General features: G+C 34.1%; 1 protein-coding gene and 1 long non-coding RNA gene across 26 annotated transcripts in view; one reads left to right on the top strand and one right to left on the bottom strand.

Moving 5' to 3' along the window:
- Positions 1 to 26,969, bottom strand: part of SOX5 (SRY-box transcription factor 5) — a 994,522-nt gene that overhangs the window by 54,675 nt on the left and 912,878 nt on the right. For all 24 annotated transcript variants that reach the window (XM_077870731.1, XM_077870732.1, XM_077870738.1 and 21 more), the window contains one exon: positions 14,881 to 15,027. In XM_077870731.1, coding sequence (XP_077726857.1) covers positions 14,881 to 15,027 — 147 coding nt within the window. The remainder of the gene's footprint in view (positions 1 to 14,880; positions 15,028 to 26,969) is intronic.
- LOC144297092 (uncharacterized) overlaps positions 1 to 26,969 on the top strand; it is a 39,383-nt gene that overhangs the window by 11,647 nt on the left and 767 nt on the right. Inside the window, exons 2-4 of one of the 2 annotated variants that reach the window (XR_013364155.1) lie at positions 20,776 to 20,869; positions 23,043 to 23,101; positions 24,951 to 25,062. This is a non-coding gene — a long non-coding RNA (uncharacterized LOC144297092). Of the gene's footprint in view, positions 1 to 20,775; positions 20,870 to 23,042; positions 23,102 to 24,950; positions 25,063 to 26,969 lie in introns of those variants that run through there. The other variant, XR_013364156.1, reaches the window with a different exon arrangement.

The following is a 26,969-nucleotide window of genomic DNA, read 5'->3' as shown; positions in this document are numbered from 1 at the left end:
GCAAGATTGATTTATCAGATATTCATTTAAGAAATAGGCAATTAAAATAATTAATGTGTAGTGAAACTCAGCTGTAATGCCTCATGTTTAATTTTTCCCAACCCATAACATTAAAAGAATAATACATTTCACAGACTGGGTGGCATAAAGGATTTTATATAGCAACTGTAATGATATCATTACATAAGAGTTTTGATCATATCTTCTAGATAGAATTAAGGAGAAAGAATAAGTGCATTTATTTTAGATTTGACCTTATTTTAAATGTTACTTTTGGTCATGAGATTGCCAAATAAAATGAATGAACATTCTTGATTCTTGTGGTAAGGGATGAAATACACACACACATGTGTGTGTGTGTGTGTGTGTGTGTGTCTGTCTGTGTATGTGTAGAATGTAAACTAATATATGTATAGGCGGAATATTTCTCTGCCTTTTTAAAGCTAGTTGTTGGGCGTAAAAGAGAAATGGAGAATGATAAACTTAAAAATATAAAAGAAAAAAACAAAATAATCTTTCTGCCTAAAACCTCATTTGAATTGTCAATTAAACAATATAACCAAAGTAGCCAATATTAGTATAGGCCTGTGCCTTCCATTTCAGTATCCACTTAATTTTTTAGCATCTATAAGGGAGGCCATTCACTTGCAGATGTATTCATACTAAACAAACCCATGATACTAATATATAAACCAGAACGCCAATTAATTAATTTATGCCTGGTCAGAATATTACTGTTTTTAAGATAACTTTTTTCTAATCTCAAGATACTTGAAAAAGGAAATTTAGCAATGAGAATCTGGCAGAAGAAAGTATATAGTGAGAGCTTTATTCAGACCATAGTAAGGACTAGTAAATTATGCTTGCTTCAACTAGAGATCTGATCCCTTCAATGATCAGAATGTCCATGTTTTCTATATCCAGTGTTTCCCAACTAGACTGACAGGATAAACAATGACAAATTTTACTTTTAGGTTCCATAATCTTCCTGTGCACACAGCCTCTTTACATAGTACAATGACACTGTTTCATTTTTCATAGGTATGATCCTATTCTGCTCATGCTGCGTTGAGATTATCCTCCAATGATTCAAGCTACTGACCTTTGATACTTCCACCTAAGGGGCCCCAAACTCAGTCACACATCTGAACATAATATCTTGGTTTACTTCCACAGATGTTTTGCTATGTGTTTGTTTATTCTTTTAACAGAGCTAGAGCAACAGTTACAGGTCAGATATTGTGCTTGGTGCTAAGCATGAATAAGAAATAGTCTCTACATTGAAGAGACTCAGAATCATACAAGGGAAGACAATTATAATCAAGTGTTATAAGGGTGCTGAGATACAAACCAAGGAGTATGTATCCACATAGCAAGGTCACATATGATGGTATATTCAATTCTACATAGAGCTGATAGCTGAGATAGATCTTACGAGTAGGCTCAAGGCAAGATGAAACAGTGGAATGAAGAGGGCAAAAGAACTCCAGAGAGCTAGAGTGGCACAAACACAGGCAAAAAACAAAAAAAAAACAAAAAACAAAACAAAGCAAAAAAAAAAAAAAAAACATGAAACAACATGATACAGGAGGAAGTGACTTCATATGGAGCACAAAACTGCTGGGATTGGGAGAAAGGCAGAAGTAACAAATCAGGTGAATGAGGTGAGTGGGGCTGGAACTAGAATCCCAAGGAGGTTAGACTTCATCCCTTAGAGAGTCTTCCTTACATTTTTATTCTTCTTAACTACACTCCCTATGTTCTAGACGTGCATTACAGACCTTATTTCTTTAAAATTGAGATGAAACCCAACACTCTGTTCTTTCACTCCTATATGCCTTGTATTGGCTGTTTCATTTCCTTCAAAAACCTTCTAAATGGCATATCCTTTGGAAGATGTGTCCTCATTCTCCAATTACTCCAGGGTTATGCTGGGAACTTTTCCCCTTACCTCTATATTATTCTTTGACTAGTACTCAGTCCATAGAATTTATTTGTTAGTTTGTTCATCTTCCCCACTACACTGTACTGGGTGTTAATTACTGTTCTTTTTTGGTTCTACCATACTCTCTAGCATATTATATAGGTGTTCAAAAAGTTTCCTGAATAAACCTTAGTAAAAAATGTTCTTAGTAAAAAAAGCGACTCTAGAAACCTCAGCTATGACTAACATAATCATTATGCAGTTTTTAAAAAAATTATATAAACCAGTGAAGAAACATATAGTTTTGTTTCAGGCAAAATGTAAGGGCTATTGCTTGGAAATGTCTTTCTCCAAATGTCCAAAGGAAGATATTCTCATTCTTCTTTTTCCAGTAGAAGATATATCATGTAAACTAAATTGTATTTTATTAACTGTGGATATTAGGTAGATCTTGTTTTTAAAAATAGGATTTCAGTGCACTTTGAAATAATATTTCAAAATCTTTCTTAAATATTTCTTTTTATCTTATTAAATTTCCAGCATTTTATATATGTCCAGAATTCTAGAAAATAATATGGTTACACCAAAGGCCCAATAGTTCACCTGACAAGAGCTAAAAAAAGTTATTTCTGGATTAAAAAATACATAGACACATCCTCTTAGATCATGTGGTATTAATAACTTAACTGCAAAAATAGATATATAGTGAAAACTACATCACAAACAGTGATAGCTGTGGTTTAAATTTGTATTATTGACATAGAGCTGTGTAACATAAACATGTAACCGAGTAAACATTTATTGAGTGCATATTATGGGCCAGCCACTTAAAATTCAATGGATGAAGGAAGTGTATCTAATATGATCAATCTTATGAAATTGATTTTTTCTCATAATATTATGAGAAAATTCTAATAATTTTATAGCAAGTCCATAAATTATAGTCCCAGATATAAAAAAAAAAACAGAATTGTAGCTCAGTGAAACTCTAGGAAAACTAATGTAAAAAAAACCAAGCAACTCCCCCTCAAATTACCCAGTGATTTTCTTAAAATTAGATCCGAATTGCCATTTTCTTAGATAAATGACAGCACTATTTGCATGAAAACTGGCACTAAAAATTCCATCAGTTGACCCAAAATTCTTGTCTTGCCCTATATTTATATAGGATTGACCTGAATATTGAGCTCCTGCTGACTTAAAATGAAACTTTGATCCTCAAAAGAGTTACATGGAAAAGTATAGAAAACACAAATCTGTACCTATTTAAGGACATTCCTATTGCTGTCATGATGCTTTTATACATACTTCACAACAGAATATTTTTCTTATGTTATTTTAAGTGCTACTGGAAATAACACAAGAGAAAATTTTCTGCAGTATTTCATCCTTTCTATTTTTGGTTTCAATTTCTTGTTCTCCTATTTATGAAATATCTACACTGCCAAAAGTCATCAAAATCATACAATAAACCATAACAGCTCAAATTATATAATGAACTAAAAAATAAGATTCCTTGGTTATTGAAAGGCCCAATTTAAATGGAAGTCACATACAGAATCTCAGTACTGATCATTGGTCTTGCAAAGGACTACACCAGAGTTTTAATGAAAAAATATTTTGTGGTTTTACAAAAATGTAGGGTTCTTAGTATTTTCTGGTATTGGCAAACAATTTGGGGGAAAATGAATTTTTTATCAATTTGAATATACATTTTTCCCTTCAAATTATCTTGGTATTGTAAAACTTGTAAAATGAAAATTGTGGTCTTTATTTTTTTCTAAATTTAGAGATCTTATCTTTCTCCTTTTGAAAAACAGAAGTCATAAAGAGTATGTTTTTTAACTGTTGAGTTCTGAAAACGTTACTCAACGGAATCAGCTAGTCTGTAGTTAGAAGTCAAGTGCTGAAAACTGTGGGATATTACAACTGTAAGTCATACAGCTCATAAGGAGGGGTGTGTAATTCTAAGGAGCATCTAATTATATTATCTACAAGGAGGTCCAGGACTAGAAAGGGGCACATTCTTCCCATGAGAACTTTAGGACACCTTAGGGTTTAGGTTAAGAGAAGCTGCTAGCTTTTTGTGATATTTAGACAGTTGCATTTGTAGGCATGATCCTTTCTAAGCAGCACTGTGTTAGACAAGTTCTTAGCAATACTCAATACTCTGAGCCAGAAAGAATACATTTTTCAAATTTAATATTTCTAAGATTAAATTTTCAGTGAGAAAAAATCTTACTCAATATAGAAAAAAAAATTCAAACATATTTTCGAGTAAAAAAGAGCCATAAAATTATTTCCTAGGTCCAAAAAAGAGCTATTCTCTATTTTGAATGCTATTCTGTGTCTCCTACGTTCTCAAACTTTAAGATATGCAAGGTAATGAATACAAGCTTATGAATTCCTGATCATGTTAAACAGCCCCTAAACAATAATTTACGGTCAATGTGAATTATACCACTCACTGTGTATCTGTTGAGGACATTTCTTTTCATATTTAATACTAATCAATTCATACAATCTCTGGTCTTTGTTTAAAAAGTTGTAATTAAGAATGACTACGTTTTTTATGGCTGATTATTGCCAGTAGAGAGAAACTATATAAATGATGATGGAGAATTTCATTATCTTATAACTTTTTGGATAGATTCTGAATTAAAATAGTATCTGTTTCTTAATAGATACAATTAAAGCTGCTTTCATAATATCATAAGTTCATGAAAAAAGGGGAAAATAGGTGTAAATAAAAAGGAATCACACTTCATAGAATATAATACAATAATATAGTATTAGTGGAACTTTGTATATAAACTATCAGTAAAATAAATAGAATTCTAAGTGAATTATTATGTACATGCTTAAATAGACCATAATTTTTACTAATTTTTTATTTATTTATTTATTTATTTATTTATTTATTTATTTATTTTCCCCTGATTTTTTAAAAGCTAGCTAAAGGTCTGTTGCATCCGGCAGATCTATTGAAATCACACGGATTTATAATTTTGGGGGTAAAAATTTTTAAAAAGTAAAAAATATCAAAAGCAAAAATCAGATTAATTAGAAATTAGGGTCTGTTTTTCCTATGTGGTTTATTAATCTGATCAAAAGAAGATAAGTAAAGTAAGAGTTCCAAAACTCTTATCATCACTAGCAAATAGTTATTTTTACTTTTAAGGTGACTAAATTTGAATTAGTGCTCATGTGTTAGTGTTAATATCAAAATATCACTTCCGAAATGCAACCTTGTAATTTGCTTCATACAGGTAGTGACAGGCACTATGAAGAGTGTGTATTTTCTTGTATTGCTAATGAAAAAACCCTGATAAAGTAAGTGAATCTGAAGAAAACCCAGGAAATATTTTAGGTTAAATCTACACTGCTGGCACTTACTTGCTGCCTTTAATAGGCTATATATAATTCTCTTCCCACCCATATCCCTCATTACATACCTCACTGTATACTCTGTGCAACATGAGCGCAGAGCTCTACACTATGTGCCAGCATCTTCAGGTCCTAGGACTGTGACTGACACATCACAGGCAATTAATAGACATTTGTCAAATTAAAGGATCTTGACTTTCCAGTGGCAAGGTCCAATATATGTCATGAAGGTCAGATTCCACCGTATTTCTAGAGAACTATTGTAGAGATGCTTAACTATTAACTATAAATACTTAAACTATTAATTGGCCCAAGGGTAAAAGAAAACAAAATTTCTTATGCCTCAAAAACATAATACCCTAAGAAAGAAATACAGTGAGTAGGAAATTAAAATTTGCAGATTAATAAATGGTATGGCAAATGGAAAACCTATTATTTCTGTCTAAATTGAATGCAGTTAGAATATAGTATAAATTCTTTAACATGAAAAAGTCCTACATGATCTGGTCTTTCTCATTCCCAACCCCATTTCTTATTATTTTCCCTCATGGTAACTGCATTCTAGCTACTCCAACCTATTTTCTAAGCCCCGAATTTATCAACATCACTCACATATTAGAGTCTTTGCAATTGCTGTTCCTCCTATTCGGATTAGCTTTTTCCCAGACCTTTGTAGGTACTTTCCTTTTCGTGATTTAGGTCTCAGACAGGATTTCCTTTATATCTCTGTCTTCAGAAGATTTCCTTGCATATCCCCAGGAATTTTATCTTTTACTATGTTTTATTTTCTTCATAGCACTTACCGATATATGAAATTATCTATTTGTTTAATTGCCCACAGTTTGTCTCTTCCTTTTATTCTGCACGATCTTAAGAGGACAAACTGTTTTGTTCATAGCTATAGGAGCTGTAGTTCTACTGCCTTGAATTGAACTTGACACACGGTAAGCATGAATTAATACTTGTTGAATCAGTGAATGATAGATGTAAGCGTAGGGTGCTATAAAATGCTGAAAAGGAACAGTCTTTTGAAGAATGAGAAAAGAACAGAGCTAAGAGATAGGAAACACTTTCATGCGATACTGTTTGGGCTCCTGATTAAACCAGGGTTGAAGTCAGAATAATTTTTCTTTTTAATATGAGTGAATACATTTCCTTTTTGCTTGATCCCGTTTGGGTTGGGTTTTCTATTACTTGCAACTGAAAGAGTACTAACAAATACAATTGTCATTCAATGAAACCACAAGCTGAAATCCTGGAAGGCTGATTACAATTCTATTTAAATAAGAATATTGTGACAATAAGAGTTATTCTGAATAAAATAATGCCACCTCATGGAGTGGTGGCAAAGTGACCTCGTGAGGTGATTATTGTGTTCTGAATTGAGTACCTTCCGAGTTTCCTTTTTTCTTAAGTTTCTACACGTCTCTAAATAAAAAGTCTAATACATTTTGTTAAATAAATGACACTTTTGAATACTTTGGGTTTTGAACTTGTCTTTAGTTTAGAATGGTACATCTCTTAAATTTTTTTTGACTCTTCACCTACATCTAATTACTGTGTTTTCTTTCCCCTCTCCATTTTGTAATGTTTAAAAATATTGTAGAATGCTTTGTCCCCTCTAAAGAAAAATATATTGAACAAATATAATTAATGAATATGTATTTATACTATTTTCCATCAATCTAAATAAGACATTGATATTTGTTGTCATTTTAAAAACATATCTATACTTTGGTGCATCTCTGTGAGACAGACCATTAAAATTCCTCCTATTTATGAATAAGAAAGTTGTGTAAACAGATATATTTGATTAAAGAAAGAATCAAATCTGAGGCCAGAGGAGTCCTGTATGGTTTCTCTTCTCAATTCTCCAAACAGTTCCAGTACACGTATGGCCTAGAGGGATGGAAAGGGGTCAATAATCAGCTCAAATGAGGCACTGATCATTTACTTAGGATAGAAAAATAAAGGATCTGAGCTGATTTGAAGTGCATTTTAGGAAGTTGAAATCACAAATGCTTTCCCCAAAAGATAGGTAACTATAGAAGTGTGTCTTTGCTTTCTCAGTCTCTGACATAGTAATGACTTATCCTTTCTAGCCATGATGTTCACTGAGGTTGAACCAGATCCTCCTCTTACACAGAGGCATCCTTTCATATTGCTGTTTTTCCTTCCTATATATATATTATCTAGGTTTTAAATGCCTGGTTTTAAAATTAAAATGCCTTAATCACAGTTTTTTGGGTGGTGAATCTTCTTTGGCTTGGATCTATTTCAGAGGGCAAATTTCATTTAGAAACTGTGATTCTGTGGATCTTCCTGTGTCTGCACATGCTCAACATCCCCTCACTTTCCCGATGGTTTGCATTATTAAAAAGCTTTGACATGGTTCCTCAGAGCTGGCTGCTGTGTTCAAGACAGGTTCCTGTCAAAACAAACTCAGTATACTGGGGAACAGAGGCCAGGTCAGTTGAATTCAAAGAAAGTTGCCTAAATCCCTCTGTATATTTTGCCTTAAAAAAAAAAAAAAACATGATTATGACTAGTCTATCTCTTTTTAAAATAATTTTTACTGTCTTTATGTTACAAACGTGACCAACCCCTCTTTCTCTGAGTCATAAGAATATATCACCAAATGACCTACTTGGACATTTAATATCACTGTGCTCAGAAAAGCCTCTGTTTAAGTACCTAGCTGTTTGAGATTTCTGTCAACTGAATACAGATGAATAGGGAAGGAGGAGGCTCATCACAGGGGTTCTGCTGATAACACTTCATTTAACATATTTCAGTTTAGCAACATGGAACTGCAAAATGAAAACTATTTTATTTAAAATGACAGGACCACTATGTTATATTCACTGTACATAAGTCCCACCCAGGAAGTGATGATAATGATAATGGGTACATTTCCAGTTTAACTCTATGGAGTGATTCTTCTCAAATGAATTCACTTCTTGAGTGTGACACATCCATATCACATCTCAAAGGCTCACAAAATTGTTATTTCACAGATATTGACATACCGGAGAGAGAGGGGTGTTCAACAGTTATTCAACAAAGCAGCTCTACAGAGCAAGGTATCAGGGAGCTTCTAGCATTTAATTGACATGCCAGACAGTGTTTAAAGCATAAGAATAAGGGATCCCTGGGTGGCTCAGCGGTTTAGCGCCGCCTTCAGCCCAGGGCCTGATTTTGGAGTCCCGGGATCGAGTTCCGCATCACGCTCCCGGCATGGAGCCTGCTTCTCCCTCTGCCTGTGTCTCTGCCTCTTTCTCTCTCGCTCTCTTTCTCTCTGTCTGTCTCTCATGAATAAATAAATAAAATATTTTTTAAAAAAGCATAAGAATAGAAAATGGGCAATTTGAATGTGGTTATAATTAGCTAGGGCTAACATCCCCTTCTGTTCTGAAGTTTTAGGAAAAAAATGAAAACTGGAAAAAGTACCAAGTCCAACAGTTTCACAATGGATCAGTGATTTTATTTCATTTTACGTTTGTAGATGAAAGGTAGTTGCTATTTTATTAATCATATTTAAGCACTCTGGACTACTTAGAGATACCACACTGAGGCCAATTCCAGCCTGATGTAGTCAATAATGACTATTTGCGATCTTGATCTGAAAAGGTCTAAGAATAAGTCAAATACTAGTATTCTAGGAACTTGCACATGTTGGAAATTACATCTCTAGCAACTACTACTACTCAAAATTTTTCATGGCCAGATAAAAATGCTAACTGAAGTTACAGCTGTATTGAACAGTGCTCTTCAAACTTTTCATCATGGAAGTATTCCTGTGAAGGCCTTAGCACTTTCTGAGCCATTTAAAACTTATGAAATCGCTTTGATTTGTGTGCTTTATCTTTAAAGAATTTTTTGTCATATAGTTCGTGTTGGTGATGGTTCAATTGTGGTTACACTACATGTATACTTGTACTCAGCCTTTCCCCTCAGTTGGCATTAAAGAACACTATCTCAAAGTTAGCAAAAAGCTTTATTTCCCAAATCTCCTGTTAGAACTAATTTTCAATTAAGATGAATCATGATTACCCTCTGATTTCTCATACTCCCAACATAATGCTAAATAATCTTGTATGGGACGCAGGTTGTTACTCATAGTATTAAGCTACAAAATTCTATCCTGCAGATAAGTGTGTACTGATGTAATGCTTATTCAATAGCATGAAACTATGTGATTGGTAGTGTTACAGCAGAAAATAGGTGCCAATATGAGGTGACTCTCAATAAGAGTCATTGACAAGTCAGACACTATTAACACAAGCAGCTAGTCACCAAACCAGAAAAGATCTTCATTACTACACATATGAAACAAGATCAGATAACAATATAGTTCCTCTTCTTGCTTCTGAACTTGAAGCGATATTTAAGAGGATGTTGCATCTGAAAGAATCTGATTGTTGTGTCTGATCAGTTGGCTAGGGCTGTTTCTGGCTTGTTGGAAAATATTTCTTTCCCTTGTCATAACTCCCAGGTGCTACTGCTGAGCAAACGGGAACATCACTTGCTATAAGTATTTGAAAAGAACAAAAAAGAATTGATCTGGACAATCTATGTGCTCCTGTCACTGATAGAGATAAAGTTGTGACTGAGGAGTAGGACGAGGGTCATAGTAAAGGTAAAACAAAAGCACCTAAGAATTCTCTCGTCATCAGATTTTCAAACTTACTACTCTTGGCTTTCTAGGCAATATACAAGTTTTCATCAAATACCAAGAGACATTTAATAGTATTTACAAGATGCTCTTATAATTTTCCCAAGAGGAGGCTACTTTCACAATGGCAAATCACTTAAAATGTAAAGTTCAGATAGTCAGCACATCTGTGACATATATGAGAAAATCTTGGTAACATGGGATTATAAATCTATTCATTACCAATAGTTGTGTGAGTGGTGTTTGAAATTAAGTAAAAATATTCTTCCTCCTAAGATTACTATTGTAGGGCTGACATTGATTACACTATTTTTAAAAGAAATGATGTATTCTCACAAAACAAGTTTATCAAGTTTCACTGCTATCACAAAGGAAAGGCTATATAGGTTTTTAAAAGACTGCAACAAATAATTCAGAAAGTCATTTAAATAAGGAAATAGGCTGGTGCAAAATTGAAAGTCACTAATACATTGATCCATCTTGTGGCAAAATGCTAAACTATAAACAAGTAAATTTAAGCATTTGTTGAGTAATTTAGACAGAATCAGAGGAGCAATACTGTATATGAGACTCAAAGACCAATATGGCACAACAGTACTTTAACTGAGTAATTTTCCTTAATATGAGAGGCAGAAGTATTTCTTATATTTCCTTTAAATAAGATCTCTTATACACAAAAGTTCAGGATTTCATACTTTCATTCAAAGTTATTTACTAATGTTTAGCAAGAAACTAGCTGTGAGGACACACATGAGCTAAGAGAATATCTCTGAAGGGTGAAATATTTTTCTTTATGTTGGTTACTGAAAAGAATGGTCCTGGAGTAGAATCTGGAGGGGAAAAAAACCCAATTTTTAAAGACACGTGTGTACATTTAGTAAAAAGAGCTTTATGTAACACCTGAAAAATTTAAAAAATCTGCCAGTGACCTTAATTTTTTAATTGTTGGCAAAATAGATTTTTGGCTTTTGCCTAATAAAATCAAGGCATTAAAAAAAGAAAGATTAACCAATGACAATATGTCAGGCATTAACAAAAACATTTCACAAGCAGTAAGTTCAAGGACATAAAACTCAACAAGGCGTGCTACCCATATTCTCCAATGCAGATTTTGAAGAGACCAGATTTCTTTTTGTGTTTTCGTATTTACAGAACACAATTTCTGTTTGCAGTTTTTAGAGATTCATTGTGAACCCTCTAAAGGTTTCTTTATCATTTAATATTATAAATAATTACGTTCCTAGGCGGCAGTTCAAAGCTCAGTACAGCACTCATACAACACCACCGGCAGGTCAGGTGACCTTTCTCCAATTCTCCTCTCTCTGGTGCTGAGGACAGACAAAGTGATATGTCTGTCATACGCCATTACCATTAGAACAGAATCTTGTTCTTTTATTACAACTGAACTCCGCCAGATTTCTCAGCAGGAATGCTAAGTGAAATCAATGTCTTGGATTTCCAGGCTGAGCTTGGAGGTCACAGCCACTCTATCATTTCTCAGCATTATCCTTTCTCGTGCGCGCACACACTCCCCAAGCCTCCAACTGGCACACAGCAGATTGAAAACAGCATGCATCAGAGGACTCATGCTGTACAATTTTACAGTCTTTTGGAGCCCCCTCCTTTTGATTCCCCCCTTCCATTTTTTGCAAATTGCAAATAAGTTTTGTTTGTGTCCTTCTCTAGAGTTGTGAGGCAAAGGCAAAGGCACACCTGGGAAGAAGGGCAGGCAATAAAACCCAGAGAATACGGTTGATTTTTGACAGCTGCCAATAAGATCATTTTCCTTACATCATCATTTATATGTGGCTGACAATTCCATTGTTCCAAACAATAAATATATCTTAAACGTAAACTGTCAGTTTGGTTTATGCCAGGTAGGTATGCCATCACACAAAGCCCATCAATAAAATAATTCTGTTTCATAGTAAAACAGACAAGAGAATTCACCAATAAAACACACAGAAATTAGCCTAGGACAATAAGAATTAATTGTTTAAAAATATAAATATAGTAATAAATGATAGCTATTTCATATAAGTAAAATAGCTTTGTGAAGTAAAAATGTTTATAATGCCATATATAAATGTCAGTTTCAGGTTATAAGAAACTAAATTCATGTTTTGAAATGGGTCCTCCTTATTTACTGTTGATTGTATCTTTTTGGCCATGTTCTTCATTAAAATGACAGTAATATTTATTGGTCTATTTTTGATGTACTAAATTTTACTTCTGAGCCAAAACAAAATCACATTTAAAACATCTTTTCTGACAATGAGTGGTTGTAGACAGTATGCTAGAGGACTCTGAGCAAAGAAGGGACATATTTTTATCAAATCATGTTATTATCTAAAAAGAGACACTTTATTGTTGGTTAGACTTTTTATGCATTTTACTGAATTGCAAATGGGAAGAAACACATCTATAGTTTTCTTAAACTTTACATGACAGAAAATTCGTAAGGGCTAATTTCCAAAAAGTTACTGAATTTTAAAGATAGACTATAAAAACTTATAAACTTACATATAAGAACATAGAAACATAATTCACTTTTACACTAGTACCAAAAAGTGGAGGTATATGAAACTATAGAAAATGGAAGATTATCACTGAGGTAACATGTCTGCTTTGCACGTATTGTATAAGATTCTAGGCATGTCTAGAGCCACAGAACCTATAAAGCAGTGTGCCAGTCTTGGCCACACTAACCTTCACTCACTTGTGCATTTGCCTTATTTACCTAGGAAAAGTATCACTGTAGCAACTGCTCAGTAAACATTTGAATGGATGAATGAATGAATGAATGAATGAATAGACCCATAAATGCATGAGGCTGATTGAAGCAAAAACTTCATGATTATTTGAGTTAGAAATTTGGAGGGAAGATGCTAATGATAAAAAGTTACTTGAGAGGTATGGAAAAAAAAACTCTATTAGTCATTTACAAGTGAAGTATATACTCTAAAATCATAAAATGAAATGTCCTAATGCAAAGATCATTATGAAACATGATGTGAAATCACATTATTAAATCAAGGGAAAAAAATCCAGAGAATAATTCCTCACAGAATTATCTGTGTGTGACAGTGACTATGCTGTTATAGCTATTTACTTTACTCAAAATTACCCCCTACATGCAATACATTAAAACTGCTGGTCTGTGAAGACCCCAAAATATCACTGCTTTAAAATTAAATTTTATAAAACAAACGTTATAATTATTGCCAAGTTTTAAAAGCTATGTTCTACTGTGATAATAATGAAAAGTAGACTGGATCTTCACTGTACGTTAAGCACAGAACATGCAAGGTCCATTACACAACTGAAATTAATCTTAAAAGGTGTGTTTGTACACACCTTCCTAATGTCCCAGCAGTGGGTACAATAATTTGAACTATATATTTGCACATACTCTTGCTGAAGCATGGTATAAGTTCTTTGTCCAGGTTAAGTTGTACTTTCAAATGTATTTACCTCCTAATAATATGGAAAAGGCCCCAAGAGTTTTGGGGAGGTAGAAGCTGGAGTGCACTTTCCCAATTCACCCTCTGAATTAATATACTAATGGTGAAAGGCATCTACAGGGTACTAGAATAGGATTAAAAAGAAATTCTTGGGAGTTTTTTTTCTCTCTTTTTTTTAAATGTTTTTCTCTCTCTATCTCTTTCAACTGTTGAGACTATACTCTTAACCTTGTTACTCTTAAGATATTTCCAATACGGCATTTGAGAAAGAGAGAACAGAAACAATTTTCTAGGTTATTCAGTAAAAGATGAAACGTTATTTTGAGGGTAAATTAACTACATCAGTTTTCTACTTAATATTTTCTAATAGAAATAAATATGTGTTAGGCATTTCCCTGAGTAATTGCAGGGGAAAATACTTTATGGTTACTTTCCTGTCTTCTTTCACAGAGAGTTTAATATATTCATATATCATTATCTAAGATCTTAAGATCTTACACAAAACATTTGAAATTAAAATTTTACTTCTTCCCTCTTCCAATACGAAGAATAAATCATTTGAATCCTCTCCCTGCCAATTCTTTTCCAAGTTCTCTCAAGAAATGTTTCCTTAGGGTGCCTGGGTAGCTAGTTGGTTAAGCGGCTGACTCAATTTCATCTCAGGTCTTGCGATCTAGCCCAGTGTAAGGCTCCATACTCAGCAGGGACTCTGCCTGAGGATTCTCTCTCTGCTCCTTCCCCCCATTAGTCCTCTCTTTTTCCCTCTAAGGTATAAATAGATAAATCTTTAAAGCCCAGAGTTGGTCTTTAAAAAAAAATTTCTCTTTGCTCCCAAAAGTAATTCTATTTCTAAATAATCTTACTTCTAACACTATGATTATCTTTATCTATCATTAGAATCTCATTGGATGAATGATATATCTGAAATTATATCCATATTGCTCAGCATTATAAAATTTATTGATATTTAAATAAATATTTTTTGGATGCCCTGTCTGTACTCAGATTATAAGGTATATTTCAGTTGCCCCTTTTTTTGGGAAACCATTCCCAGAATCTCTCATTAAAGGTAACTAACATCTTTGTCCTAATAACTTCCAATGAACTTTATCTGTAACTCTCTGAGACTTTATATCATAGAACATGGGTATCTATTTTATAACACTTTAAGCTACCTGAGCACAGCATATATCTATCTTATAAATCTTTGTATCACTCACATTTCCTACTATAGCTATCCATGCATGCTTGTTGAATAAATGAATGACTAAATATATGTGTGTTACTGATCCTTATTAATCTTACTAGACTCTTATCTCCTTGAAGACCCAGAGGTCAACCCTGTGGCTGGCACATAATAGATATTCAATAAATGTCACTGAATGAAAAGTAAAACTCTAAATGGCAAGACAGCTTCTTCAAAAGGGTACCTTGCTTTTGGGTGGTGGGCTGTTTGTGCTCTTGTCTGTGTGAATGCTGGTAGGAGATACAGCAGCACCGAGGTTGCCTTGGGGTATGCCTGGGAGCTTCCCTCCTGGAGACACCTGCATTGCAGCTAGCTGGGCAGCATATAACTGCTACAAGAAAAAAAGGGAGAGAGAAAGAAAGAGAGATAAAAGACTGTCAGTAATAAAATAAATGCACCTCTCAGAAAGTACCTATATTCAGAGGTCGTAGTTCTTCTGAGTCTTCTTGTTTACTGCCCTGGAACATTTAAAAAAAGAAGTTGTCACCTTAACTTTCATGACTTACTTCTCTGGGGAGAAATGACAGATACCAAATAGAAGGGATTCTAGCTTCAGGATGTCCAGGGACTCAAAACAAATAACAGTCATTCATATTTAGTCTTTCCCAATGTCTAGAGAAAATAAGTCTATCATATTATTTGGTCAAGACTTCTTTTTGCTCTATTTTAAAATGTTCACAGTGCATTACAAAAGAACAAAGCCTCATATGCAAAGTAATTTTCTTACTATCCATATCAGTTTAAGTCTGGTATACCTCTTTTTTTTTTTTGACTTGTTGCAATAGACACCTGTAACAATTTTTTTCCTAATCATACAAATACACAAAAAGCCATTGAGAGGGCATGAAAGGAGAGTATCTGAAGAACATTATCTGGTGAGTCTACCTACATTGAAAAAATTAACTGGATGCTTGCCAGAAGTCCACTTTACGTCATGGTATATAAACACAGACAAACCCGAAATCATCTTGAGGATTAGGGTTTTAAGAATACTGTCTGAAACATGCACTCTTCCACTAAGCCACCACACAGTAATTTTTATTAAATAACCAGTAAAAAATTCTTGAACAAATCAATTTAATAATAAAAGAGACTGTCACTTTGATAATAATTGCCATATGATATGGTATCTTAAAACAAGGAGGTTACTTTAGATTCCAATAGTCACCTTAAATGTTTAGATCAATTCTCTTTTCTTCACCAGTCAGTAGTTTGTGAAAATTTTAGGGTTTGGATGGAAAAGAAATTATTAGCATGTATGCATGCGTCTGCACACACACACATGCACATGTATGTGTGGATGCAAGCTAGAATTTCTGTAATAAAATGACTGATACTAAAGAAAAAGGCCCTCAGAGAAAAGTACTGTGACATAGCTTATCTTGATTTTTCTCTGAAAGAAATTTCAAATGATACAACTGCTCAGGATAAGCCCGAGACCCTGATAAGTGGGGTCTCTCTAGAAATGAAATATTGAAAACTGAAGACAGGCATATATTTACATGAAAATACACACACATTGTTCATAGTTTCCAGATATTGTGGTTTAAATGAAACAGATCATTAAAATTATTGATAAAAATTGTTTTTTTATGACAACTAACACAAGATATATTCCAGACAAAGAAAACCAGAAGAGTATATTTGTACTCTCAGTAATGAGTGTTCCTTCTCCCCAAGTTTGTGTGTATTTTTTATTTCAGTCTTTGAAACAGAAAAATAAGATTTAATTCATATGCCTTAGATTTCATAAAAAAGAGTAAAAGGACATGACGTCAAATACAATGACTGACAGTTTATCATTTTTTCAAGTATCAGAATTAATCCATTTCCCTCACTTGTGTTAAAAACCTTTGCATTGTTTTCTGCAATTCAAAAAAGTAGTATTTTCTGTTTTCATCCTAAGCTGTTTATGAAGTTACTAAGAAAATAACCAATATTCCAAGATACCACTCTGTAAATTAAAATTTTATCCAGTAAAATACATGTACTGAATAACATTTACTGAACTAAAAATATTTTTAAAAATAGTCTGAAGCAATATCACATATTATAAATTTCATATTGTATTATATATTATCTCCTTGTCTTTAAAAATTATTCTAGTGGGTATTATACCTAGAAGCTAATAATCCATATTACTGGTTTAGTATACATATAAGATTGTTTCATAATTACTGAAGATTGACCTGAGATACTTTAATATCTGTAGGTAAAAAGAAAAATGTGAACAAAATAATTATTCAAAATTTTGATTATTAAAGAATTATTAATTCTTTCATAATTTGAAAAAAATATTGCCGCTATGTGTTAATTAGATAATTAAATAGACCAGTCACTTATAAAAAGTGATTCAATGGTTAAATATAAATCTCTACAGACTCACAACTTCCAAAGTAGTATAAGAACTACTACTGAAATACAAGTATAAGCATACTCTGAAATACTTTATTGAATTTAAAGGTTGCAGATGGCATATATTTGGAATAAAAAATAACATGCACATCCTTTCCTCATTCAAATAAATGCATTATTTTTATCTTTTTAATTATGAAATTAAGGTTTATCCTCATTAAACTGTCCTGAGAGATGCTTTTGAGCAAAAAAAACCCTAAATTTGTAAAATACATGGACCCATTTAAACATTTTTATGAGAACAGTATGGTATCATCCATTTTACTGGTACTTTTATAGACTATAGAAATTTAAAGTAATTTATGATGAAAATGTCACAAGCATATTAAATCAACAAGAGTATGGTTAACATTAGGTAGCTCTTCATTCCTCTCAATCTTCCATATCCTCTTCCTCATATTTGGTTTTCTCCTGCTTCATCAAGGCTTGAAAGTAGGAAATATCTATTTCTAATACATTTTATTTTGTGTAAAATATATGTGCTCCTTAAATTTACATTATATTACAGGAAGCATTAAAAAAGCCCCGATCTTAGAAAATCTAACACACTTCAAGTCTGCACAGGTAAAATAAACCAGAAATTTTAATATTTCTGGGTCCTAATTTGACCTAATACACAAGTTAAAAGGAAATTTAAGTAGTTTTAAAGAAGTAACTTACCAAAAAGAAAAAAAAATGCCGCTGTGACTTATTTAAATTTAATCTTTCAAAAAATTAAGTTCATTTATCCATATATGTGTGTGCTGACTAATTTTAAAAGAAGGGAATCAAGAGATGACTAATATTTTATTTCATTTATTACATGCTCTTAAAGCAAATCAAGAGTAACAATAGCTCTTTGTATTGAGTGAGAGCAACAATCACGGAACCACTGGTTGATCTTGTTAAGAGGGAAGGGTAGTGGCATTGGAAGGCCACCTGAAGTAAAAAACATCATGTGAACCATAGAACCCATTTCCATATTATAGTTACACCTATAATTTGTGTGTATCTGTAGCTTAAGTATACAAAGTTTTTAGGCAAAAATCGGGTTAACATTTTTCTTTAAAAGACTGTAGATAAACCGAGAGTTAAATATAAAATGCATCATGATAAATGTACTTTCATGAAAAAATTAAGTTGTTCTAAACATCAAAAACAAATTGGGAGATCCAAAACATAAAAAGCTAAGGCTTAAAGAGAGCACTCACTTCATGAGGTTAGCCAGACTAACAGAATAATGATTTTTCTCTTGCAGAATAATTTTACACTTATCTAGAAACTCTGGTGTTAGGGATTTAATTTCTAAAACTCCCAAGTTCTACAGATCATTAGGTTTTCCACTCTTTGAAATACTGTATTCCTAATGTCTTTCCCTTCATTCCTACACCTACTTCAGACAAAGATTTTTTTTTTTAAGAAAACAATCACAAAAAATTAAGATGGAAACTATCCATTGGTTACTTAGGGTCTTCTTGGTTCTCATGTGTCCATAAGTGTCTGTGTGTGTATAACTCACTTTCGTTTTAAATTGTTCCATAAGTCTATTTTTTAAAGATTTATTTATTTATTTATTTATTTATTTATTTATTTATTTATTTATGATAGACATAGACAGAGAGAGAGAGAGAGAGAGAGAGAGAGAGAGGCAGAGACACAGGCAGAGGGAGAAGCAGGCTCCATGCCGGGAGCCCAATGCGGAACTCGATCCCGGGACTCCAGGATCATGTCCTGGGCCAAAGGCAGGTGCTAAACCGCTGAGCCACCCAAGGATCCCCTGAAGTTCTTTCAAGGACCTGTGGCTTTCTACTTCTAGTGTACTTCTACTAGACCAGTTAAAAGTAAGGCAAAATTCCATTCTAATACCAGTTCCGAACTAGTGACCTTGGGCAATGACACTGAGGCAGTGTTCTTTAATCTGCAAATTCAGGATAAATAAAACTGACCTTACAGGGTTGCTGTGAGAAATAAATCACATAATATATAAAAAATACTCAGAGAAACATATGGCAAAGAATGCTTTATCAATAAGTAATAGTTATAGTTAGCAATTAATTATACCAAGTAAGAAACTGACTAGGTAATATAAATGTGCTGACTTCCTGCTATATACTCTGGACTGTGCTAAGCACAGTGGAGGGTACAAACAATGGATAAATATAGTTTCTTCCCTAAGTCAAGATTGATAAACATAAAACAATGAGAATATAAATGTCTTATAACTGTATGCCGCTTTTAAAGGTGTGAAGGGAAAGGAAATGAGTCAGGGCGAACTGATTTTTCATAGAAGAGATGTAGTTAAGCTGGAAGTAGAAAAGGAGGTGGCATTCTAAGGAAGAACAATTTAAAGGCACAGGGGCAGGAATGAGGTAGCTGTTGCAAAAGGAATGCAGAAGAAGGTGTGGAACAGTGACAGGAGAAAGGACAGTGACCTAATGAGTGCATATCCCAGGAAGAGTAAAGCAGCACTGGGTTTGTAGACTAGTGCACCTTACAGAAGATCTTCACATAAAGACAGAGTTTAAATTTAATATGTAGGTAGGCAAGTCACTGAATTTTTAAAGCAATATATGTGATCGTTTTTACTAGAATAAAGATATGCAAGGTATCTGTTACGAGGTTATCAACATTTAGTAGCAATAATTTTAATGGTAACTTGAGTTGAAGTACCAATTGGGGAAATGAAGATGGAAAAAATGATACCAAGTTTATAGCACAGTGGGCACATAAATGACTACAAATTAACTGGGGAAAAGAAAAATGAAATAGAACAACAGGATGAATAGTATAATTTATATGGTCTTTATTTCATTGATATAATATGTAAGTACTCACCTATCATATATTCTTATTTGTGTATATAGTCATTATACTATCTTGTATAATAGCTAAACCACATGTATTTTTTTTCCAAAAAAAGAAGTCACACACAGAGACTTCCCTATAATTCATACTGAGAGGGATGCCTAGGTGGCTCAGTGGTTGAGCATCTGCCTTCAGCTCAGGGCCTGATCCTGGAGTGCCAGGATCGAGTCCCACATTGGGCTCCCTGTATGGAGGCTGCTTCTCGCTCTGCCTGTGTCTCTGTGTCTCTCTCTCTCTGTGTCTCTCATGGATAAATCAATAGACACAGGCAGAGGGAGAAGCAGCCTCCATGCAGGGAGCCCAACATGGGACTTGATCCAGAACTCCAGGATCACGCTCTGAGCCCAAGGCAGACGCTCAACCACTGAGCCACCCAGGCATCCCAAATAAATAAAATATTTTTAAAAATTCATATTGAGATAGTGAAAATGCTAGAACAATTCCATCATGGGTTTCCCCTAAAGTATGACTCATTAAACTTTATTTTTTAAGTATTAAAAGTGTGCTGCAGTGTATCAACAACATGAGCTTGAATTACATTTATCTCCCTTAAACCTAATCAGTGCTTTTTTCCTGTAATGTACCACATGTACCAAAGCACTATTAGGCAGTGGGCTGATAGTTCATTAGCAGGCATTCTTCCTGTTGAGTTAGAATGGTACAGTGTGGGGTCAAAAAAATATTCTGGTGGGATGATACGGTACAGATATTTTAACTTGTGCTAATAAACTGTTGCTAATTTGAGGGAAAATAGTATAGTTGTGTTTGGACAACTTGGCTTTTAACCCACAGTTATATACAACTGTATTTTCTTCCACAGGTAGCCATTTTTGCTCAGCTATCCTAAGCTAGTGGCTGGTACTCCTCAGTGCATGGGGTGGAGAAGTTTCACAAAAGAGCCTTCTAAATTTGAGGTAGCCTATTTCATTTCTTCCTTGAGATGGTAAATTCTTGCCACTTTTCCTTAATAGTTTATTTTCCCAAATTGTTGAAAATACAACTTCTCCTGTTGCTATTACCCTGGGGCCCAACTGCCATCTGGAGTATTTGGACTGAAAGCATTACGCACTGACAAAAATATCTATTACTGGTTGGTCCCTCAAACCGTTTACTGACTAGTAAACTCCTTGAAGGCAAGGATTTAATCTCTATTATTTAATGCTTTCTCAGAAAATGCTAAAGGCAAGAGAAGTAGAAATGAATAAAGGCAGAAATGAACTGAATAAAATAATACCATTAATTTTTAACACATGTAGATCTCTAGTAAGTATTTAGTATACATTTAATAATGGTAGTGACTATTTGTGAAGCAAATTTTAAAAACTTGGATGGAAATGGTATGTTTTTACTACTTGAGGATTTGAGAAAAGACATAATGGTGATTTTGATAAAATTTCCCATTCATCCATTTATTTCATTTACTTAAAGGAACAAAGAAACAGTGAATTTCAAAATCTTATCAGCATAGGAACAAAATACAGCATAATATACTTACTATAGCCGTAATTATAATAGTAAATGAATTAGTCAATGTGGAATTATGAACCAACAAAAATGGATAAAGATTATTAGAAAAAAGTTAATATCTTTTAAAAAGACAATAGAAACAAGAGTTTAAGTTCAGAGAGAGATACTCTTAATTGTTTTGGAAAAGACAAATAGGAAATGCCTTCTTTCTGATAAAGGGATATACACTGTTTACCCACTGGATCCTAAATATTTATTATTCAGAGAATAAAGAGGCATTTAATAGGGGCTATGGTTGTGAGATAGAAGCTGTTCTTGCGATTTTTTAAAATTATTTTACTTATTTATTTATTCATGAGAGACACAGAGAGAAGGCAGAGACATAGAGGGAGAAGCAGACTTCCCACAGAGAGCCCGATGTAGGAGTCGATCCCAGAACTCTGGGATCACTCCCTGAGCCTAAGGTAGAGGCTCAAATGCTGAGCCACCCAGGCGTCCCCTTGCAATCCTTTTTTCTTGATTTGTTCAAAGCTTAATTTTCTGTTTGAACTGTGATCTATTATCAGGTTTCCTTTTTGCATGCCCAAGTAATATAAACAAAGGCACAGGAAACAGGGAAGAACTACATTCTGGCAATTACTCAGTAGCCAGTAGCATATGACAGTGTTTAGTGTGATCAAGCACCTTACCTTCTCCTGCAGGCATAGATTAGGAGATGGGGATGCTCACATCTCACTGGGAAAATAGTGAGAAATAAGTCATACTCACCATTATCTTTCTACCTCTATCCTCCCTTTCTCTGGCTCCCCACATCTCTCCTCCCCAAATCACAAATTTTGTCATACCAAATATTTACACAAAGTATTTTAAGAAAAATAAATTAAAATTGTGACTGAAAATGTTGGCTTTCCTAAATGCTTTATCATAAAACATACTGATTAAGTAAATTTGTAAACATTTATACTGCCATTATCTGAAAGAGGAGTGCTAACAGACTGCACGTTCAGTTAATAAAATTTTTGCTAAATTAATTGCTTAAAATTATTTCTATAAGTAGAATAATTTTCTCCAAATGAAATATCATATAAACATCAATACATAAAAGAGGGAAAAAAGAAGTATATTATATAAATGAATTTTACATGTTTTTAATATTTAATCCAATGGGACCAATGTGGTTGTTTAATTTATCCTAAGAATTTAAATAGGCATAGGGATGAAAGTTAAAGTTCTTTATCAGCCTTGGGAGTCAAGGCTTGGGGGTTAGAAGTAAGTAGTAGTGACTTATAAGCTCTCATACATGCAAACATGTATGAATATAAATTTTCAAAGAGAACATTATAGAGCTAAAAACCTTCTGATTAATAGTCTCTTGGAGTTCAAATATACATACAGAAATAGCAGAAGATTTTTAGCTGAAGTCCAGGGATTGATAACTGGCAGTAAAAGTTAACATAGATGCAGTGTGTTCACTACTTGGATCGGAGATTTTCAAATGTGTGTCTGGTCATTTATCATGATTTTAAAAATAGGTAAATTGTACTTCTAAAGTTTCAATCAAACCTGAAAGATGTACGTTAGATGTGATGTGTAAAAAAGCATTTGTTTGTTTTTTTTAAGGGAAGAAACAAAGAGTAACATTTGTGAGGAAAAAATTCAGAAAGCAATTTCAAGGCTCCGTAAGTGTTATCTTTATAGCTTAATTTCAGCTTCTTAATGTAACTTAAATGTGGAGTTTAAAGAGAAACTAATGTACTGGAGAAAATATTTCAAAACATATCAGCATGTTTCAATGTGAATAAATTTGCATTGCACATTATTTTTCATAATGTTTCTTCACAGAAAATTATCAAAGCAACTTAAGTTTAAACATGGACTTCTTTCCCTAACATTGTCAGCTCTTCTTTTTGAAATTATTCAAGTATATAGCAAAAATGGAAAAAAAAAAAAAAGGCCTTAAATTTGCTGGATCCCAGGGCAAAAGTGCAAATAGAAACTCACATGGAAAAAAACTTAACAATTTACAAATCAAGATAATGAAGTGTTTATTACAACATTTCATTCTCCCATCTTGACAAACATACCTTCAAAACACCTGTATGCAAAGGCAAACCACAATAAGATACCACTTTACACCTAGTAGGATGGCTGTTATAAAAACATTAGAAAATAACAAATGTTCACAAGAATGTGGAGGAATCAGGACCCTTGTTGATTGCTGGTGAGAATGTACAGTTGTGTAGTTGCTATAGAAAACAATACGGTAGTTACTTGCAAAATTATGCAGTATTGCCATATGATCCAGCAAACCCACTTCTGGATACATACCCAAAATAATTGAAATCAGAGACCGTTAAGAGGTATTTATATACCCATGTTCAGAGCAGCATTAGTTATGATAGCCAAAAAGTGAAAGAAACCCAAGTTTTCATCAACGGAGGGATGGATAAACAAAGTGTGTTATAAACATACAGTGGAATATTATTCAGCTTTAAAAACAAAGGAAATTCTGATACATACTGTGACATGGATGAACCTTGAAGACATTATGTTATGCTAGATGAAATAAACTGTTATAAAGGGCCAAATATTGCATGATTTCATTTATATGAGGTGAGGTATCTAGAGTATTCAATTTCATGAGACAGAAAGAATGGTGGTTGCCAGAGACTGGAGGGAGGTGGGGTACTTAATTCTTTAATGGGTACAGAATGTCATTTTGGGAAAATGAAAGTTCAGGAGATGTATGGTAGTGATGGGTACATGACAATGTAAATGTGCTTAATGCCAGGGGACTATACATTTAAAGATGGTTAAAACGGTAAATTTTATGTTATGCATATTCTCTCCCCGACTGACACATAAATGATCAGGAGGGCAGGTTTGATTTTAGATTTCATGATCTCCTTGATGGTCCATGTTTGTACTCCTTCTTTTCCTGTCCCTTCCTTCTCCATTCAAAAGAAGATGCTTAGCTTTTGTCCTAGATGGCCTAAATTTGTCTGTGACTAACCTGCAAGTGGCTTCTAAGGTAGGGCCCAGAATATGACATGGCTACCAGCCCTGCTAGACTGTGAGTCTTTAACAAATTCCAAAATAAAGTTAGAAAGATATTCCAGGCAGGGGAAACCTAACATGCAAAGTTACAGATAACCTTTAAATCAACCAACAAAATATGTCTGTAAGTATTTAAGATTTTTCTGTATACCACAGAGGGCACTTCTTGAAAAAGAGACTCTCCCCTTCTCTTTTTAAAATAAAAGATGATGTTCATTTTCCTTCTCCTAGGCAGGAGAATGTGTGGTCATCCTATTTTGCAGCCACCACTACTGGAGCAGTGGCAGAAGAGGCTGAACAAAAAGAAATCTGGTTTCTTTCACTCGGCATAATGTTTTTGAGGTTCCTCCATGCTGTAGCATATGTGTTAGTAGTCTGCTCCATTGTATTGCTGAATAGTATTCCTTTGTATAGATGTATCATATTTGTGTGTGCATTTATCCAGTTGATGGACATTTGGATTGTTTCCAGTTTTAGGCTATTATGAATAATCCTGCTATTGAACATTCCTGTTCAGCCTTTGTGAATGTTTTCATTTCTCTTGACTACCCAATTCCTAGGATTGGATTCGCTGAGCCATAAGGTAAGTTCATGATAACTTTTTAAAGAGACTGTCAAACTTTTCCAAAGCAGCAGAACTATTTTTGCATTCCCACGAGCAGTGTTATAAGAGTCTCAGTTTATACCATTATCAATACTTGGTATTGTCTGTCTTTTTTATTATAACTATTCTAGTAGGAGTGAAGTGGTATCTCATTATAGTTTTATTTTTATTTTTTAAAAAAGATTTATTTATTTATTCATGAGAGACACAGAGGGAGAGAGGCAGAGACACAGGCAGAGGGAGAAGCATGCCCCATGCAGGGAGCCTGATGCAGGACTTTATCCCAAACTCTGGGATCACGCCTTGAGCTGAAGGCAGACGCTAAACTGCTGAGCCACCCAGGCATCCCTCTCATTATCTGCATTTCCTTAGTGATGAATGACATTGAGCAACTTTTTATGTGCTCCTTAGCCATTTCTATGTAGTCTTTGGTAAAATGCCTACTCGGACTTTTGCTCTTTCTATAAAATGGGTTGTTGTATTATTAGTTGTAAGAGTTCTTAATATTCAAATTTGATTATAAAGAGAAAAACCTACCAGAGAAACTATGTGAGGGTCCAGTTTACTAGCAGTATATAGATATTATGAAAATGTTCATAATGATAAAAATATAATGATAATAAAAGAATAGCACAAATAAACATATTTTCCACTCATATAAATCTTAATATACTTATACAATGATAAATTTTTTATTCTTTAAGTTTTAAAAATCCTAGGCAATGGAGGTTGAAAAGGACTCGCTGCACCCCAGTAAGGAATACTAGCATGGTCAAGGGAGCTCTGAAAGTTAGTGACTTTTATTAGTCACTAAGATGACTTCTGGAAAAAATGAAGACTAGATAGGGCTAGGCCTCAAGACAAACTCTTGAGGGTGAAAGGCTTGGGGTAGGGAGTAAATGCTTAGATTTCTCTCCTAACTTCCTTGATAGTTAGGAACCCAACCCCTAGAAGTTGGGTGGCGAGTGGGGGTGTGAAGCATTTCTCCTGCTGCATCACGCTCTTTACCACAGTCCAAGGGAGAAGGTGATTGGGGGAAGGTGATGTGGGAAGGGCTTTCGCTTAATCCTCAGTCTAGAGTTCCAACTGAACAGTTTTTCCCAAGGGAGAGAAGGCAGTGAACTAAAGTCACTTGGAGGAGCAAGTGCAAGTAAGTACACATAGCATGATATGGGATCTGCTGTATTTGGATACAATTCCTAAGACTTGAGGGCAAGAAAGAAATGTATCAAACTGAAAGAGTGAGGAAAACTCAGACTTACTATAGATTTGTCCAAATGGAGGATAACTAATAGCCAGTATAGCTGTGGCACAGAATTTTGAAAATGAGCAAGTTGAACTGGTTGGAATATAAGTTTCAATATCAGGTAACACAACGAAATGACTTAAGTGGACAAAGCTTCCAAAAGGCTGGAAGGCCAGCTGACCTCTAGAGGAGAGTTCTAGATGGTAGTAGGATAAGGCACAAGGGAAAAGAAATGTTATCCACTTGGGACACCTGGGTGGCTCAGTGGTTGAGCACCTGCCTTCAGCCCAGGGCGTGATCCTGGAGTCCTGGGATTGAGTCCCACATACAGCTTCCTGCATGGAGCCTGCTTCTCTGTGTATGTCTCTGCCTCTCTCTCTCTCTCTCTCTGTGTCTCTCATAAATAAATAAATAAATAAATAAAAATTTTTAAAAAAAGAAATGTCATCCACTTCTGAAAGAGAATTTTCTGCCTTTGGAAAAAACAGGTGAGCCTCTTGGAGAGCAGGTCTGAGGAAACAAGGGGATGGCTGGTAGGGACCTCAGGGCAGAAACTACTACTATTATGACCCACATCTCCTTAAATGTATCACTCCTGGATGATATGTCTTGGAAAAGCTGGAATATAAAAGTAAAATAT

This window comes from Canis aureus, chromosome 25, assembly GCF_053574225.1.
Source record: "Canis aureus isolate CA01 chromosome 25, VMU_Caureus_v.1.0, whole genome shotgun sequence".
In the NCBI taxonomy this organism is placed as follows: Eukaryota; Metazoa; Chordata; class Mammalia; order Carnivora; family Canidae; genus Canis; species Canis aureus.
Note: the sequence above shows the minus strand (reverse complement) of the source record. Positions and strands in the feature narration are given on the sequence as shown.